General features: G+C 38.3%; 1 protein-coding gene across 1 annotated transcript in view; it reads left to right on the top strand.

The window, feature by feature from the left end:
* LOC126812223 (sodium-coupled monocarboxylate transporter 2) overlaps positions 1 to 15322 on the top strand; it is a 51520-nt gene that overhangs the window by 25764 nt on the left and 10434 nt on the right. The window contains exons 4-12 of the mRNA XM_050538502.2: positions 2050 to 2115; positions 3232 to 3283; positions 5349 to 5416; positions 7102 to 7256; positions 8379 to 8519; positions 9583 to 9712; positions 11238 to 11326; positions 12575 to 12690; positions 13281 to 13348. Coding sequence (XP_050394459.1) covers positions 2050 to 2115; positions 3232 to 3283; positions 5349 to 5416; positions 7102 to 7256; positions 8379 to 8519; positions 9583 to 9712; positions 11238 to 11326; positions 12575 to 12690; positions 13281 to 13348 — 885 coding nt within the window. The remainder of the gene's footprint in view (positions 1 to 2049; positions 2116 to 3231; positions 3284 to 5348; positions 5417 to 7101; positions 7257 to 8378; positions 8520 to 9582; positions 9713 to 11237; positions 11327 to 12574; positions 12691 to 13280; positions 13349 to 15322) is intronic.

The raw sequence follows: 15322 nt of genomic DNA, 5'->3' as shown, positions 1-15322 counted from the left end.
GTACACATTGGCGTGCACGTAAAAGATCCCTTGGCAGTTGGAATTCGATATAAGAGTAGGCCGTAGCCCGGGCAAAATTTCCCTCATAGCACACTGTATGGCGTATGTCCGTCTTCATTAGCCCAGGTTAGGAGAAGAACAGTAGGACGTTAAACCCCATTTCATTTCATTTCATTTGTATTTAATTCAATTGTGTTTTAATATAAAGATAAAATTTATTTTAAAAAATCAAAAAATTAAATTTACATTTCAACAAAAACAAATAACGGAAAACAAATATCGAACAATAAATTTCCAAATTTGTTAAAAAAAAAAAAAACATTCTCCAAACTCATCGAACCGGAACAGTAGTAGTGGGCCGAAATACATTTCAACAAAAACAAATAACGGAAAACAAATATCGAACAATAAATTTCCAAATTTGTTAAAAAAAAAAAAAACATTCTCCAAACTCATCGAACCGGAACAGTAGTAGTGGGCCGAAATAATAATCACCATACTTGAAGGACATTTATCTCTTCAATTCCATGTCATTGAGTCAACTGGCGTGGTTTCGATTCCTGGATTGTACGTGGCAGGGAGTAGGGTCGCCTGTCCATCCACCTCGTGGTATTTCTCCAGGTCTTCCAACTGCTAAAGATCCCTACGCGCTAGCGAATTAGTGAAATTAAATTAAAATATATGTTAGTCCCGAAATAACATAGTTTGTGTCGAATGGACGTTAATTTTCTCTCTCTCTCTCTCTCTCTCTCTCTCTCTCTCTCTCTCTCTCTCCTCCACTTCGAGAATAGATCTTTGTCCTAAATGGCTGCCATATTCAACAATTAATGTACTGTTTTGTGATACGGGTCTAAACTCATATCTATTATTCACACCGAGACTGATATAAGCCTTTTCAATTTTAGTAAATAATTAGTGTTTTCGACTTAACTCGTCGATTTAGGACTTAAAATGTCGGCCATCTGGCTTAGAGTCTTTTCACAAGAGGAGCTAACTGTAGATAGACAGCGTAGGTTTTGTATGATGATTTGTTTCATGTCTATTATATATTAGTTTGAAAGCTATAATATATATACCGCCCAAATTTCTCGAAATATCCTACGGCTAATGTACACGCTTCAGTGGTAGTCTCGAACTATCAACGGTGAACTGTATGATGCTATAAATAGCCATGGCACGTGCAATTCTCTACAAATCTATCAACTATTACAGCCGTAAAAAATCTATTGTTGACGATTTTGAATATCATTAAAATTTAGCTTCTTGGTTATTACAGCAGCTTTAGAAATTACGTTCGTTTTATTTTTTAAATTGCTTTATCATTAACTGTACCGTTAAGAACGGCATCTTTTGGTTTAGTACAAATAATATCTCTGAATCACTTTCGTTAGCAGGAACATGATACTATCAGTAGTTTCATTTTACTTTTACAAGATTCTTAAAACAATTGTTGAGTTGGCTAGCGTGCGTTTTTCTAAATTCAATTTCTTGTTCCAGCTTTCGGTTATGTTTCGTAAAAAGGTAGTCTTGATTATCCCGACCTGCCAATCAGAAGTAGAATGGTCGGTACACTGGTTAAGCGAGCCTAATTTCAAAACAAGGGCACGTAACCTATCTTTTACTCAAAAGTGTCTGGATGTTATGGACGAAATTTGGAACCAGTTTCAGTCTATTATTTATAGATCATTAAATGGTCATAGCTTATGAAGTACAACATGATCGTTTATTTAGTGACTATATTTGTGTGAAAATGATTTAAGGCTTGGTATATATATATAAATATTGTGGCGTAATTGTCGAGATATTTGGAGATATTTATTTATGGTGGGTCACCCTACCTTAGTGTTTTCGACTAAACTCGTCGATTTAAGACTTAAAAAAATGTCGGCCAACTGGCTTAGAGTCTTTTCACAAGCGGAGCTAACTGTGGATAGACAGCGTAAGTTTAGTATGATGATTTGTTTCATGTCTATTATATATTAGATTGAAAGCTATAAGTTATATTGTAACTTTATATGAATATTAAACACGGTTTTTTTTCTATTTCAGTATTTAGAACGAAGATTTAGTAAAGGAGTAAGAACTGCCGGGTCAATGACCTTCGCCTTTCAGATGGTAATAACTATTCTACTTTTACATTTATTTGGGAGCCACAGTAGCTAGGTGGGTAAGACGCTGACTCGCTAGACTGGAGGTCGCGTGTTCGATCCCTGCATTGGCTGGGAAAGTTCATCAGGATTTTCCGACTTGGTTTCCCCTTGCCAGTGGTGAGGGAAGGGGGACAGCTGTCGAAGTCCTGTGTATACATTGGCGTGCACGTAAAAGATCCCCTGGCAGCTTGAATTCGATATAAGAGTCGGCCATAGTGTCGCTGCCCGGGCAAAATTTCCCTCGTAGCACACTGTATGGCGTATACCCTTCTTTATTAGCCCGACCGGAGCAGAACAGTACGACGTTAAACCCCATTTCCCTTTATTTCTTGCAAAATACAATATTCAGTATTTACAAAGATGTGATGAACTGGAATACTATTAGCACGATTTAATTGATTTTAGGGCGAAAGACCATTTCCATGGAGATTTGTCCAATTAAACTTTTGAAAATATAAACTAAACTTTAAATTAAGCTTTCAGTGTTGTTAAAAATGGATTATTCAAGAGCTAAATCTGCCTATTGCACGTCTAATTTTAAGACCTTAAATGTTATTGATTCACTTGCCAAGACCATAATCAACTCTCAATGGCATCGGATGCTCTAGATACTTAACGGATTTAAACATTATTTGCGATTAATGATTTGATTAAAAGCTGGATACTCTAGACTTTGCTTACTATCGTAACAACGGTAGTAATGACAATCGAGACTTCGCTATTCTCAAAACAGTCGTTACGTCACTCAGAATGAAGTAATTTGACTGAAATTTTCAACATATACCCTTTTCATTATCTATTTTCAAATAAGCTAATAGAACTGCCAGCTTATAATCGAAATCTTACATAATGTATACTGATACTGTGGTAATAAGTATTATATATGGCCATTGTGTTGTACTCCCCATCTTTATCTATAATGGCTATTTAAACTATGATAATATATATTATATATTGTAAGTATTATACATGGCCATTGTATTGTACTCCCCGTCGTTGGCTATAATTGTATTGTATTGTACTCCCCATCATTAGCTATGATTGCTATTTAAACAATGATAATATATATTGTATATTGTAGGTATTATACATGGCCATTGTATTGTACGCTCCATCGTTAGCTTTAAATGCTGGTAAGTACGAATTTAAATATTGACAAAGTATTGAGTCCAACAGACACTGTATCATGACTACACTAATCTGATTAAAACACAGATCCTATTTCGTTTCGGGTTTTTTTTTATAGTTTTAAATTTCGTTTTATTTGTCTGTACCACACTAGGATCTGAAAGAGTTGTTATATAACATGCGTTCTGGGTGGCGTGGGGGATTAGCCAATGAAACCATCTGTTACGGCGACTCCTGACATGTCATGCACGGAACGGTGGGTAAATCACTAGAAACGTCAACGCTGATTGATTAATCAATGTCTGACGCTCGTACGGCCACTGACGCGACCTTCCAATACAACCGGTCAGATCTTCATGTACTGCGCCTGTAATCACTGTTATGGGGATTGCGAATTACCATTCGTTCCTAAACTTCTAATACACAACATTGGATTAACCCATCAATCACCACTGGCTATTCTGACAAGATTCGTTGGGAGTATTTGTCTTCGATATTATCATATGTGGAAGCGGACGTTAAACTCCACTAACCAGCGAATGATTCGAAAAGGTTCTGAACATTTCAGAAAGCCTAAGCAAGTCTAAAAATAACAAGTTAACAAAGCATGGAGTGTTTCAAAATCCCCGTTTACGTACTGGCGTGGTCTTAAGAGACGCATGAAATGTTGTCTGGGCTTTCGGATGGTACGTGAAAACCGTGTACCCCATGACGTACATTTAAAATAATTTTGGACAGTTGGAATTAGAAATAAGAGTATTGCTGCTGTTTGTCGTTGCTGAATGGTTGGTGCACGTCTTCAATAGCAAGGCAGAAGAGTAGAGCGTTACACCCCGTTTCATTACACCATAAATATAGTATCCCTTAACCCTTGTGCGGTCACGTTGCACAAAAAACGTTGTCAGCAACAAGGGGTAATCTAAGACCCCAGACAATAATAGGTTTTTGGGTGCATAATTTTATTCAAATACGATCAAATTACAGCTTCATATCAAGACTGAATAATAATCAATCAAAGTGAACAAAAATATTTGAGGTATTAACAGTGACGATATGAATTATAAGGTATTTTTGAAACCATACAAATCTACACATAACTTAATTGGCATTTCCATGTAGAATCTGTCTTTTAATGGGGTTGGTAGAGTACCTAGATTTGCTTTTAAATCTAGATAGAGAGAGAGAAATGGGGTTTAACGTCCACTCGACACAAACTAGGTCATTTCGGGACTAACATATGGTTTTAATTTTATTTCAATAATTTGCTTGCGCATAGGGGTCTTTAGCAGTGGGAGGAAACCGGAGGACCCGGAGAAAACCCACGAGGTTGGACAGGCGACCCTACTCCTTGTCACGTACAACCGGGGATTCGAAACCACGCCAGTCGACTCAATGACAGACTTTATGATACAGCGCGCGCACGCTAACCATTCAGCCATCCACCCCCTTAAATCTAGATAACTAGAATGACCAAAACAATATCACCAGTAAGAAAGATTCCAATCACAAAGCTAGCACCGAGCGCAGAATAGATTAGACACTTGTAACCAGAAAAAAATTGAAAGGAAAGGGGGGGGGGCACAAGACCCCTTGTGTACGATAATGTAATATTCGTAGTTTCTTGTCAAATGATGAATGTTGCCACAGCCTCACGCCCATTCTATTTACAGCATAATACTCGAAATTAAATAGCTGACAATGTATAAAATTCTCGCTAGACAATTATGACCCAGTTCCTCACAAACGAAAAGGATATGGTCGTCGGGTTACGAAATACCCCTTGTATACGCACAAGGATTAACGATGACAGGGGGGTTGGATGGCCGAATGGTTAGCACGTGCACGCTATATCATAAGGTATGTCATTGAGTCAACTGGCGTGGTTTCGATTCCCCGGTTGTACGTGACAAGGAGTAGGGTCGTCTGTCCAACCTCATGCATTTTCTCCGGGTCACCCCTCCAGTTTCCTCACACTCCTAAAGACCCCTACACGCCATAACTGGGTTTACGTTGTTGAGATCTGTTATCATGTTTGGTTGCCTGGCAATCTATTTTATATTTGTTTTACAGTAACTGGGTTTACGTTGTGGGGATCAGTTATATCTGTAGGCATCGTTTGTACCATTTACACCACATTCGTAAGTATTAATATCTATGTTACGTTAATCAAACAGTTTTATGGCATTAGAAGATATTCTAAAGGTGTAATTTCTCTCTTCGGATATAACAGACTTCGAATGATTCCTCAATTCTTTAATATACCGGAACATAAATATACATATGTCGTCATACAGTACTGACAGGCCAGTTACTGCACTTAGTAAGGGATCCTAACTAGTGACTGCCTTCAATGTACAAACTTTGTAATGTTTAAGGAAAATCAGATAAAAAGATAAAATTAAATGTTGTAATTAAAACTGACATGTCGATAGATGAACAATGCATAAAAGATTAAACAATATAATAAATCAACAAAAACAATAGATGGGATTAACGTCGTTACCAATGACGGCTTGAAAAGTGGTGACAGGCTAACGACTTACTAGGAAGTTGACCTTATAGTGGATAATTTAAGAAGCATTAATCATATTAGTGATAGCAGGTTATCACACCATTATAATATCAGACTTGTTCACATGCTTGTCGCCATGACAAAAATGAATCTAATATTATCAGTCTTTGGCACAGATGCTGCCGTTTGCAAGATCAGTCTTAATATCTATAACATGTTTTACGTTACGAAAGGTCAATATTGTAAGATCCCAAAGACCATGTTCAAACCAGTTGGAATTCCAAATAAGAGTGCCACTGTCTGGGCATAATTTCCCTCATTTCCAATTCAAGGGTACTCCATCTGAAATCTTAAGAGTATTTGCCTCCCTATGATTATCCAGATTCCACATTGAAATCTGGTCGTATATTGTCGTCCCCCCCCCCCCCCGCCAGTCCGTCCGTCGTTCTGTCGGTCCGGCTTCCACATTTGCTTGTGGACGCCCTTGACTTTAAATATATACAGTTTTTAAAGTCGTGAGACGAAGAAGCCTACTGATTTTTAGCGATTCCCGATAATTGTGGCCGCTCTAGAGGCTAAAGTTAAGATCCGATTGACTTTAAATTTATCGTGAGACAAAGGATCCTATTGATTTTCATTGATTTACGATAATTACTGCCAGAGTTATGACTTTTGATCACTTTGAAAAACCCTGCGGTCGCTCTAGACGCTAACGTTAATATCCGATTGACTCTAAATTTATACACAATGTTTAATGTCATGAGAAGAAGACGCCTATTGATTTGCAACGATTTCCACTGATTGTGGCAATTGATATTAAATGTTTTGTATTACAATAATTACTGTCAGGGCTATGGCCCTTGATCACCTTGAACAAACTTGTGGACGCTCTAGAGGCTAAATCTAATATCCGATTGACTTTAAATTTATACACAGTGTTTAATGTCATTGGTTGAAGAAATCGATTGGTTTTTAATGATATTTGATAATTACTGCAAGAGTTATGGCCCTTGATCACTCTGAAAAATCTTGTTGACGCCCCCTAAAGCTAATATAAATTGTTTACGTTCATGAGACAAACAATCAAAACAAATTTTAATGATTTCTGATAATTACTTAATGGGCTATTACTCGTAATCAAAATTTCATGTGTTGTAAATGTTCTCATTACTCACGACTGCACGGACGACCTTGCTACTGTGGGCGTATGTTTCGTTGCCTGGCAATCTATCTGTTCCAAAGGAAGGGAATAAATGAAATAAATACTTGATATATATATATATATATATATATATATATATATTATTATAGGGTGGAATGAAGGCTGTGTTATGGACGGATACATTTCAAGTAGTCATGATGATAACTGGTTTATTGGCTGTACTCATTAGGGGTAGTATCCTGGTCGGTGGGTTTGCCAACGCTTGGGAAATCGCCAACGATAGTGGTCGTGTGTATTTTACAGAGTAAGTGAAAAAAAATCTTAGCTATATATAGGAAGCGAGTGAAGCACCCCCCTGTTGTCTGGAAAGCATATACGTCCTTTTATAAAGAATCCTCTTACCAACATAAATCTAGAGATATCAGATAAATTTATCCATAAAATATGAATGTTTGGAGTGGGGGGGGGGACCTGAACTGTCCGAAAAATTTCAGGTTACAGATTGCGGTGCCGGTTGTATGCGAAAGAAAATTAAACTGCCACAAAAGCGTTTTCCTGCTATAACAGCCCTTGAAGACAGTTCAATGTGGTCCGATATAGCGGGGTATAGGGGCCTTGCGCTCCCAAGAACATTTTGAAGATTTAACAGCAGCAAAAGAACTTTTCTGCTATTCTAGCCTGTGAATTAAGCAACTTCAAAGTTTCCAATCGGTTTGCAACCGAAGTCCCACTTTATGCCGATCTAGTCATCCAACTATACTGTTGAAGCTGCATTCACAAATAATAATCGATTCTCGAAAAATGTCGCACAAAGTAGAGTGGCTCCAGACAAAATGTTTTAATCACAGTCAATTCAGTACAAATTCGTGATATTTAATTAAAAGAAAAGTAAAATAAGTGTTTTTTTAGATTTCTGGCACGTTTTTGGCCAACTAGATGGAATAATTTTTGTTTTTGAACACTTTACGCGTCTGTCCGAAAAGTAAGATTGCCCGAAGGTTATGGTCCTATGGTCCTAGGTTCGAATCCAAGAGTAGAATATTTCTGCCGCGGTTAACGTCCATTCGACACAAACTAGGTCATTTCGGGACTAACACACGGTTCAATTGTATTTCAATAATTCGCTTGCGCGTAGGGGTCTTTAGCAGTGGGAGGAAACCGTAGGACCCGGAGTATTCCCACGAGGTTGGACAGGCGACCCTACTCCTTGTCACGTACAACCAGGGAATCAAAACCACGCCAGTTGATTCAATGACAGAGCTTATCATACAACGCGCACGTGCTAACCATTCGGCCATCCAACCCCCCGTCGCGGTTATAATTTATCTCAATAAACCCCACGCGGCCACGCAGCCTTCACATACGCCCACCATAGATATGGATCTATTGGTTTGTGACTATTTATTGTGTTTTTGTATTATTGTAGTTTTAGAGTAAACCCAGCAGTGCGTCATAGTGTGTGGTCTCTAGTTGTTGGTGGATTCTTCACGTGGGTAGCTGTTTATGGTACAAACCAAGCTCAGGTACAACGTGCATGCACGTGTCCAACTTTAAGAAAAGCTCAGATGTAAGTATTAGCCACAACCGTGTTAGAGCCATTTTCCATGTACACGAGGTCCCGTGTATACATTGGAATGCACGTAAAAGATCCCATGGCAGTTGGAATTCGATATAAGAGTAGGCGATAGTGCCGCTGCCCGGCCAAAATTTCCCTCATAGCACACTGTATGGCGTATGCCCGTCTTCATTAGCCCAGTTTAGGAGCAGAACAGTAGGACGTTAAACCCCATTTCATTTCATTTCATTTCCATGTAAATGTCGGCAAAAATCGGTCTAATGCAAATACAATATGATCTTTTCCATGTTTTCGGCGAAAACGCGGACTTGGAAACCGGGGTCCGGTTTCACGAAATTTTAACTAAGATAAAATCCAAATTTTAGTAATTTGAATGGATAATATTAGACAGAAGTATCTACTAAAATTTGGATTTTATCTTTAGTTAAAATTTCGTGAATAAGGGCCCAGGGCCCAGGATATACAATTTCTATAGAATTGGGGGCAAGGGTCTAGAGATGGTGCTTAAGCTGGGTTGTTTCATCTCATATGTGGATTATTATTAAGGATTGGCTGGGTTGGATGGCCTTTGTACCATAAGGTCAGTCATTGGGTCAGCAATTAAAATGTGGAATGATCTTCCAAAATCTCTTCGAGAGTCCTCTTCCATTCTGAGCTTTAAGACTAACTTAAAAACATATTTATTTCAAAATGTTTTTGAACTGTTTTGTTGTGAATGCGCTTAGAAACACTATGTGTAATGAGGCGCTATATAAATCGAACAATAATAATAATAATAATAATAACTGGCATGGTTTCGATTCCCCGGTTGTACGTGACAAGGAGTCGTGTCACCTGTCCAACCTCGTGAGTTTTCTTTGGGTCCTTCCATTTCCCCCCACTGCAAGCAAAGTATTGAAATAAAATTAAACCATATGTTAGTCCCGAAATAACCTAGTTTGTGTCGAGTGGATGTTAAACTCTCTCTCTCTCTCTCTCTCTCTCTCTCTCTCTCTCTCCGCCCTGCAGTGCTGTTGGGTTTAATGAATATTTAAATGATATATGTATATTTCAGTGCTATGTGGATTAATTTTCCTGGATTATGTGTAATATTATACCTGTCATGTTTAATTGGTATAGTGATGTATGCTTTCTATTCAACATGTGATCCTCTAACTATTAAATTAGTTAGTCAAGCTGATCAGGTTAGTTAAATATAGGGGATGGGGGAGGTGGGTAATTGGTCTAAAGTGTCGCGCCTCGAGCTCTAGAGACCCGGTCGCCTCTGGCTGACGGTCGTGCTCTCGATCCTTGGTATGAGCGCTTCGAGTTCTAGAGACCCGGTCGCCTCTGGCTGACGGTCGTGCTCTCGATCCTTGGTATGAGCGCTTCGAGTTCTAGAGACCCGGTCGCCTCTGGCTGACGGTCGTGCTCTCGATCCTTGGTATGAGCGCCTCGAGTTCTAGCGACCTGGTCACCTCTGGCTGACGGTCGTGGTCTTGATCCCTGGTATGAGCGTATGAGACTTATGAGATAGGGACGTCTTCTGAATTGTTTACTCCGGCTACTCCGATTTCCTTTCACGGGAAAGACCCCTGCGCATGTGCTAAATATACTAAAATAAAACAATTTCTCTGTGATATCACCTTCGGTACTAGCGGACGTTAAGCCCTACGAACAACAATAATATGACCACGAAAAAGACCCCTAAGCATGCGCTGAACATATGAGACGATTACTCTGCGATATCACCCTCGGTAAAAGCGGACGTTTTACCCTTCGAACGACAATAATATGACCAATCTTAGAGTCATGAGGAGGACCTAGCGGAAATTACGGTTGTATTTATCGGAACTTGCTGGACGAAAAACAATTTTGGGTGGTGGGTGTGTAAAAAAGCAGACCCTCAGTCCATGCCTGGCCCCCATTCGTGCAGTATTACAGTTTGTAACTACCCCCGCCCACGACCCTCACACGACTCTCACCCACTACACATACACTCTGTTGTATTCTCTTCATTTTCTGAGAAATTATGCAAACAGGAGTTTTCGCAGAGTAGTTGGGGGTGCATCCCCCACCACAACCCACCATTTTAGCGCACCACTGGTCACGCAAACTTTTATTAATTTTATATTTCTAAGTTTTATGACATATCAGCTAGACTCCTCGAAATTCAACAGGTTCCGATAAAAGTCTATAGCAAACGATTTAGTAGTCTTACTCTTTAATATGATTACAGTTACTTCCCCTGTTTGTTATCGGGAGGCAGACGACCATTAATTTCCCCATTGACTTCCATGTTAATTCTGATCTCTTTGCCCGGCTCCAACTTTTCCCAAAATTTTCGTTGGACTGAATACTTTTCACCAAAATCAAAGAAACAAGTGGCCGTGTCTTTGCACCAAAATTTGTATGAGGTTGACCTACCAAAATTTTGTGATACACAAACTTGAAGAAGCATACTAAAAACATGTAACTATTCACCGTAACCAACCTGATAACTCTGTTATCCTTCCGCCTCTAAATCATGAATATTTACCTAAAACTGTCTGAAACTGTATTTTCAAACCCTCTTCGTCGATTCTACACCAAAAAGTAAAAAATCAGCAAAAATCGCCATGTAAAAGGGAGTGGGTGGGGGGGGGGGAAGAAAGAGAAAGATTAAAAATAGCTTAGGATGGTTTAATATAATTTCAATTATTTGTAACGGATGTTTTACTATAATTACAGTTACTGCCGCTATTTGTAATGGATGTTTTAGGTGATTTATCTGGTCTACCAGGTATATTTGTAGCCTGTTTATTTAGTGGAGCTCTCAGGTAAGCCTTAAAAATATTAACCATTTGGTGTGACCGCTTACTTCATCTTTGTAATTCAAACAAACGTTTGACAAGTGGGTTGGGCATAAGCTTTGCTGGGATGGTGTATTGTAAAGGACACAATCTGTTATCATTAACGGAACCTATACAAACATGTGTCTCTATTATGCGGCGTATCACAGGGCTCTGTATTGGGTCCCAAGGCCCTCTGTTTATTTAATAAACGAACCCTTGACAAATAGATTAGAATTAAATGTTTCTATTAATGGTCTTCTTCTTACCGTACTGGAAGGGTACAATCTGTTATCATTGACGAAACATACACATACATGTGCCTCTTTTATGCGGCGTACCACAAGTTTCTGTACTGGTTCCCGCGTCCCTTTTGTTTATATAATAAATCACTAGGTGATCTCATTATACGATGACAAGTCACACACCGTTTTTGTGCTGATAACGTTCAAATTATTCTGACGTTTCAGTGTAATCATCACAGTCAGACTAGCTTCTGCAGAATAATTGTAGCATCTTTCGGAAACATCAAATCATCCATGACTACCATCAAGGTGGTGTTGTCTGCAATATCATCCTCGGTGGAAGCTTATGTTTAGCTCCGCCAACGAAAAAACGAGCTGGTCCACACAACCTTCTCCATTACAAAATTATGAACCTTAGCCATTGTAGCTAGCCAAAATAATGGAACCCCTTGAATTATTATTATTATAGTCTCTATCATCCAGAAAAATATTCTACGAATATTAGTCTGGATACGTTGTCAACATTTGAGAATAATAGGTCTTGGGCTAGATTATCCGGTCTTTTACATGATCATAGACAAAGTCTAAGGGAGGTAACTAGTCCTAAAACAAGATGTTGACGCCCATGAAATTAATTTAAGAATGTCATTTCAATAATCAATTGCCAGTTCAATATCCAATACTCTTAATTTTTTTATCGTAAAATTTCTCTCTTCATTGGCCATATATATGTTATAAAATTAACCCTAATTCGTCGTCACGATTCATGTTTGTTTATATTAATACAAGCATTACGAGATTTATTGTAGGAAGAGGCGCAACTCTTACTTGACGTGGCCAAAGATACTGGATAATCAACCACATTAAAAACCAAGCTCCCAGTTACGCATGGGCAATGGACTTTTCGTCAAATATTGACAACGGACCCAGACCCGCCGTACGTGACCGATGACCGAGACTATTATTATTTTTTTTCTGTTATATGTTTCAGTACTATATCATCAGGATTAAATTCATTAGCCGCTGTATTTTTAGAAGACGTCATCAAAGCCTATATTGTTAAAGATTTACGTCAAGAGAGAGCAACATTAATATCCAAAGTCTTAGGTAGGAAACATCATCTTCTGTACCAGCTCCATTTACTGTACATGATTATCTTTTGTATATGATCAACTCACCGTTCATGATCATTCCCTGTACATATTACATTTACCGTGCATGATCATCTTCTGTACAGGATCCACTCACCTCGCATGGTCATCTCCTGTAAAACCTCCATTTACTATGGATGTTCATTCTTTGTACACTTTATACATTCACCGTGCATGCGCATCCCTTATAGCGGACACACGCATTCACTGCGCATGCCCATCCTTCACCGTGCATCCTCATTGTCTGTACAGGATACATTCATTACGTATTCCCATTCTTTGTAAAGGATCCATTCACTGCGCATGCTCGCCTTCTGTACATGATCTGTTCACTGCGCATGCTGTATTATCATCCCCTGTACTGCCTCGATTTCAATTATTACCATGCTTTGTAAATATTCATGCTGCACCATATATCAAATTATCATGGCTAGTAATATTCCTATAACCTAAGTCAATGACCATGAAATGTTTTTTAACGACGAGAGCGCCCTCCATGACACCGCCCATAAACATGCCATGAATGTTTTCATTTGTTTATTTCAGCGTTTGTGTTTGGTTTAATATGCCTTGGTCTGACGTATGTCGCTTCCTTATTAGGCGGTGTTTTACAGGTACGATCTATTTTACGACCACGAAACTTGAAAACTTGACTCTCGCAAAAACTTGATAACAACTGAGGTGGAGTGAGTAGAATCGTGACGTAATTAAACACAATGAAAATGTTCCAGTTGCCATGGTTGGTTGGGATATTATTTTATGCGTTCGGCGCATGCCTTGGATCCCGAAATCTTCCTTTTCACTCAGTTGTCACTATTTTCTGGGGTGTAGAGAATTCATTTCCGGAACGTTCAATCGAGTATCGCCATAGCTGTTATCTAAGGGAAGTAACTCCTGAGAAATTAGCCCGAACTGTTTTGGCTGCATGTCACCATTGATTGTAATGTTAATTCTCGTCTCTTAGACCGACTCTAACTTATTTCCAAATTTTCGTTGGGTAGAATTTTTTTTTACCGCAGATGGACACAACATGTGGCAACCTCTTGCTGAAAAGCACGTGAGAGGTTCCTTATGGAAAACTTCAGATACACAAACTGGAAGTAGAGATCAATTAATATGCAATTTTCCGCCCTACATTAATTTCAAACTAACTCTTGTATCCTTCCGCCTCAAAGTCATTAAATATTCACTATTTTTAAACCCTTTTCTTCGATTCTACACCAAAAAGTCAACAAAGATCAATATACAAAAGAAGGAAAGGGGGGGGGGCGGAAGAGAAAGACTAAGTGACGGTGTAGAAATCAATGGTGAGCTGTGTCCTTTTGACATCTCCCGTCCAATGTCGGCCAAGAGAGGGAGTGGGGAGCGTTTTACCTTAATTATTAAAGCCTTATTTTCCTTAAAGTTGCAGTCGATGTCAATTTTCGTTGATGTGTCTTGATCCAGTTGATGTAAAGTGCGTTCCAGTGCGCATGCTGACCTGTCATTTTGGGTCTCGATGATCGTTAGCCGTGGAGATACATCACCAAAAAGTTTTGATTTTAACCCTGGCGATGCTTAAAAATGGATCCAGTGCATTTTCTTAAATAATTTTTTTAGGAGGGGTTATTTTCTTTGTATTGTGTTAAAAAGAACTAATAAACTGAATAGTTGAAAAAATGTTTTATTCAACATAATGAATCGGATTGAACAAAAAGCAAGCGTTTATATAAGCTCTCTCCAGTAAGGTGGCTGTTAGCGGCCATTCTATATTCTCGCCTTGTCGGTTTGTCAAGGCGACAAGACAAGAAAACAGGCGAGAATATAGAATGGCCACTTACAGCCACTTGCTTGAAAACGTTGAGAGAATACTCTTCGAAACGTCGCCCAAATAAATCCATAAGTATGTGTTATAGTTTATTGCTCTATCCAGTTACTAAATGCCTCTAAAAGATCATACTATAAAATATAAAACAGTTAAATCTTATAGTTACAATACCAGACAGTGAGTTACAAACATAGATAAAATATAAAATAGTTAAATCTTATAGTTACAATACCAGACAGTGAGTTACAAACATAGATAAAATATAAAATAGTTAAATCTTATAGTTACAATACCAGACAATGAGTTACAAACATAGATAAAATATAAAACAGTTAAATCTTATAGTTACAATACCGGACAATGAGTTACAAACATAGATAAAATATAAAACAGTTAAATCTTATAGTTACAATACCGAACAGTGAGTTGCAAAACATAGATATATAGTTCTTGAAGTGTAATGTTAAGATCTTAAATTTTGTAAAATTATGAAAAACAAACTAAAACAGTATTGTATAGAATAGGTGTAATTGAAATACAGATGTGACGTGACCATAATCAACTCTCGATGTCATCGCTAGCCTGTGATATTTAGCGGATTGGAATACTTTTTTTGAAAAATAGTTAAACGTAAAAATGGATAATCTAGACTTTGTTTTTTTTTTTATCGTACCGATTTTAGTAATGATGCTCGAGTCCAGCCTAAAATTTAAAAGCTAATATCTCGGTTCAGAGCCGAGCAATTTGACTGAAATCTTCAGCATATTGTACTTAGGTTATC

This window comes from Patella vulgata, chromosome 2 (genome assembly GCF_932274485.2).
Source record: "Patella vulgata chromosome 2, xgPatVulg1.2, whole genome shotgun sequence".
Classification (NCBI taxonomy): domain Eukaryota; kingdom Metazoa; phylum Mollusca; class Gastropoda; family Patellidae; genus Patella; species Patella vulgata.
This window is presented reverse-complemented; position numbering and strand designations above follow the sequence as displayed.